Source organism: Vigna unguiculata, chloroplast (assembly GCF_004118075.2).
Source record: "Vigna unguiculata chloroplast, complete genome".
NCBI classification, from domain to species: Eukaryota; Viridiplantae; Streptophyta; class Magnoliopsida; order Fabales; family Fabaceae; genus Vigna; species Vigna unguiculata.
Window position 1 is genome coordinate 142501 of NC_018051.1, and position 5000 is coordinate 147500.

General features: G+C 36.1%; 1 protein-coding gene across 1 annotated transcript in view; it reads right to left on the reverse strand. All coding sequences in view use genetic code 11, as the record gives it.

Moving 5' to 3' along the window:
- ycf2 (hypothetical chloroplast RF21) overlaps window positions 1-5000 on the reverse strand; it is a 6858-nt gene that overhangs the window by 1425 nt on the left and 433 nt on the right. The window contains exon 1 of the mRNA in view: window positions 1-5000. This exon is cut by the window's left edge and continues 1425 nt beyond it; it is cut by the window's right edge and continues 433 nt beyond it. Coding sequence (YP_006460401.1) covers window positions 1-5000 — 5000 coding nt within the window.

The window sequence follows — 5000 nt, forward strand, 5'->3', positions numbered from 1 at the left end:
GTGTTTTCGTTGTTGTGGAATAAGAAGCCTTCGTATCTTAATGCATGTATTGAATTTATTCGGAGCTATTAGAGCTGGATCTACTTTTTGGGGAATATGAGTCGAAGCAATAACAAGAATATTTCTAGTGGAACATCTTTCACAATCCCTGGAGAGATAGTTCACTAAAAGACCGAGGGATAAGTAATTCGACTCAGTCACATCCAGATCATGAATGTTAGGAATCCATATTATGCAAGGAGACATTGCTTTTGCTAATTCGAAGTGAAAGGTGATATAAAATCGGTCTATTTCTGGCATCATATCCATAGTTAGCGTATTCATCATAGTTAGAAGCTCCAGCTCCATATCAAGGTCACGGTCGATATCGTCACTATCGTCACTATCATCAATATCGTCACTATCATCAATATCGTCACTATCATCAATAAGAAAACCCTTAGGCTTGTTATCCAGGAACTTGTTCAGAAATACTGTAATGAAAGGAACATAGGAGTTTGTCGCTAGGTATTTGACCAAATAGGATCGTCCAGTTCCTATAGAACCTATCACTAAAATACCCCTACTAGGGGGAGGTAGGGCTAAGCGGAGCGAAAAGGGTTTTCCATGAGATGGGAAATGCAAACTATTAGCCCCCCACAAGGTGTGTGAATAAGTAATTGTCTGATAATTAGCAAGGAATATACGTCTTTCTACTAAACAGGATGTATTGAATTCATAAATCATTAGATACTTTTTTTGAATGTCAACTAAGTATCGTAAGTAAATTGCTCCCGGTTGTTCACTTATTTGATAACCAGAGTTATTCTTTGATAAAAGATCACTATGAGTAAGACTCAATAGAATTTGATCAATCCTTTTTTCTGTTGTTAAGGTAGAAAACTGAACCAAGAATTCTTTTTCTTTATCATCAATCGAATCAGTGTTCGAGACCCAGGATTCTATTTGATCATCAATCCAATCACCATTCACGTTTTTTATTTTTCTTATCAAGGAATAGATTGCTTTACTTGGATGACTTAGATGTCTCGTATTTCTCGAAAAAGCGATTCGATTGATGGGATTTGGTATAATACTTATGAGATCGATGAGATTCCAATATTTATTCTTAGAACGTATGGATTTGACCCCATAAGCGGGACCACCACCCCATAGCATGTTGCTACCAAAAGCAAAACTCCGTATTTCTTCTAGAGAATCTCCTAATTGTTCCAGAGCAACTAGAAAGATATTCTTTAACCAGAAAGAATTCAGTTCAGATGTAGGATACCTATCCAGAAGTTTTCGCAACTCAATCATGTATGATGGAATCATCAAAGATTTTACCTTTTCGAACTCTGTCTGTAACTCACTATAGACTCGAGAAACAAAGAGAAGATGTGTACGAACGAGATATCCAGCAACAAGGAGAAGGAAAAGGATTGAATAGAAGAACTCCTGAACATTTAGCGATCTCAGATGTGTCGATATCAATAGTAACTCATTATTTCGATGAGTCATTTCTTCGGACAGAAGAAGATTATGGAAACAATTACCCGGAATCTCACTTATCAGATTCCATTGTGGAAGACACAATGGAATCTGACGAATTCGCCATAATATATCTGACCCATGCATAATATCATGAAAAATGGATACAAATTTTTGGCTGCTACTTAGTATCGGCAATAGGTCTGAAAAAGTATCTAAAAATATGAAATTTAGATATTTGTACCCCGTCGAGGTAAGGAACCATGGTATATATGTTTGGAATAGATTCCATTTTGAGAGAGTTGAAAAAACACTATCTTGTTGAAAGGTTCTATACATCTGACCTTTCTCAAGGCATTTTTGTAGACAAGAACTCCGTTTTTTCCTTTTTTCGGATGGTAAATATTTCTCAGAACATGGAGTGTGAATCCAACCCATGTTTGAATTGAAATTGAGATACTGATACAAGTTCTTCCCTTCTGAATCAGGTATATTCATATCTGAAAGAGGTTGACAATAAGTTTTTTCAAAATGGACTATTTGTCCCTCTGTTAGAGGTGTTCCAGAAATGTCTGCGATCGAGTAAATAGCTCCACGAACGAATGGATCGTATCGAATTGGAAAATGGAAAGATTTGTAGAAGTTATACCCTTCGTCGCCACTTTGCGGAAAATCGTTAGGTATCAATATGTTAGATACCTGTAACTCGATTGGTGAAATAGTATCTCTCTTCAAAAAAGCATGTTTTTTTTGACCATCGCAAAAAGAAAAGATTTTGTTGCGAATGAACAAGATTTTGAGGAATTGTCCATACGTAAAATCATAATTATTGATACGGGCCTTTTCCACATAAAAAGGGAATCTTTTGTTACAATAGAAGCAGAAGTGATATTGATTATTCAAGAATCGAAGTCGATTTGCTTTATAAAAATAGTATATCAATGAACTTCTATGAAATGGTTTCACGGGATTCAGCCAATTGTCTGGATCGTGGGATATCATTGAGAAATAGGAATCTGTGTTATCAAAAGATTTCCTGCGATTCTTTCTAGTATGGAATGAGTCAATCATCCACTTTGGTATCTTATTGAACAAAAATGGTGATATTGTTCCTCCATTGATCAAGAATTTCGATTTTTGGGAAGTATCTTGGTCATCCAATAATAAGGGTTTCCTTTTTTTCAAATGAAAGATTTGAAGACCTATTGATTCTAATAACTGATTACAGAGTGGATCATTCGGACCTTTCAATTCATAGATGTGGATCTCGGACCTATGAATGGGGATACCCCCAAAACTCACAAATAAAAAAGAAGGAAGTGAGTTAGACAAAAAGAGAAGAAACTTGGGCAAAAAAAGAAGTAACTTGGACAAAAATAAACAAAGTGACTTAGACAAATCTTTTTTGTCGATAACCTCAGACCAATCAATCGAATATTGATTAATATGTAATCGATCGAACACTACTTGAAAACGGCTATTCTGCTCAGAAATGAAATAGTCCAAATGTTCCTGGAAATTCTTGCTCCCATTGGACCATTTGTATCTATATACATTAGGATCCCAATTCATAGATCTCTCCGTTCGAGAAATCAAAATAAGAGGATCGAACCACTTCTTCTGACTCTTTTTCAAATTTGATAAATGTTGGTTGATCGTGTATTTCATTCTAGTTCGATGATTCAGAGTATCATTTCCTATTTGATACCTTTGAATTCCATATTCGAAGTTGCAATTGAATCGATTCAATACATTTCTTATGTAACCATGGGTGCTATATTGGATTTGAATCAGATTTCGGATCAATCTATATTGATTGACTGCCTCCATTATGTTGTTGCTAGCAAATACAACTATTTTAGGTTTTGGATCTTCCACATTATTTCCGCAAGAGGTCTGGACCCATTTTTTTATGATCCTTCGATAAAAAGATTCATTCTCTTCATAAAAAAGAGGAGGTAGAACCAATAAAGAGTGCTTTTTCGATTCATCCCTGGAGTTCAATAACTCATTCAAGAAATGTTTTTGATCCAATCCGGAGGAATCCATAGAAAAATCAAATTCCTTATGATACACCAGATCCGGCTCGGTTATTGATAGAGTGAATAGATCTGCCATTTCTTGAAATATATCTTCTGATTCAAAATCGTGGTGTAACGTGTATCTCCCCCTGTTCCGGTCATGGAATAGATGAAATAAACCCCAAAATGGATTTTTGTTCAAGAATGAAATCTTATTGGAACTGTCCAGTTCACCCTTTGGAACCATATCACATCCTCGATAGGATGAAATAGGATGAATTGAGACGGTATTTTGTAAGTACATAATTATCTTGAATAAATTCACTATTTCTTTCTTTTCCGATCGCCTGGAAAAAGCAAGATGTTTCTTTTGTTCTTTTTTCAACAATTTCTGATCTCTAGTAGACCTATCAGTAGGATTCGAACCCAGATGAAGTTCTGACCATCTGTCAGAGAAAAAAGAACGAGTGGCTCTTGCAGGATTCCCAAAAAATTCTTCGATTTCTTCCGGAAGCAGATGATTATTCATCTGCTTCTCACGTTCCATGAATAGTCGGCACATTGAGGAATATCCAGAAAGGATTTTAAGGAATCGCTCTGATTCTATCTCTGTTCGTTCCGTTTGAAGAAAGGAAGGATCCCAACAAAGAATCGATCTTTCTTTTAGTTGTTGAATCTCTCTTTGATTGATCAATGTGTGATATTTCGAATCCTCATTCCTAATGGAATCGAAAGAATCCTTGGATTGATCAGAAGATCCTTTCAATTGGCTAGAATCCGTTACTTGAATGAAACTAGATCTCGTGGAATCATATTGAAGATTTGATGATACATTCCGTACCTTGCTAAAAAACCGATCCTTGTTTCCCAACCACACATTGTCTAACCAAATCCAATTCTCTCGTGACATGTTCCTCAAAAAATCCGATTCGTGCGGACTCTTCCCCCAACTAACGAAGAGATCTTGACGGAATTGCCACATATGAAATTGAGCACAATTTTGCAAAGAAATAGCCCGCTTGTTTCTCAAGAAGAGATGCGAAACATGCTCAATATCATTTGATTGAATAATTGACCCAGTCCCTTGTTGTTTGAAGAAACCCTCCACTTCCTTTGGTATTTTTTCACGAAAAGCAAACATGAGATAATAAATCCAGTCTTTCACTAAGATTTCGAATAGCTGTCCCGAATTCAAGTTGATTATGTTTCGCCTCTTTCTCGGGGAAAGACGATCAAAAAATTCCCAATCATGGTCCTTACGGATCGGATCATCCATATAATATACAAAAAGGAACTCCAGATATTTGATATCTTTCTCTTTGAATGAGATCTCAATTCCAGCGATGGTTTCATTAGATATCTTACAACTAGAATCGCTCTTTTTTCCTATCCAGTTCCTCCACCACCGCGAATCCCAGTTAAATTCAGGCATGATATACTTTTTAGTTATTGGGAGAACCCGAGTACTCTCTTTCGGATCCAGGAAAGAACTCTCAGAGATCTTTTTTC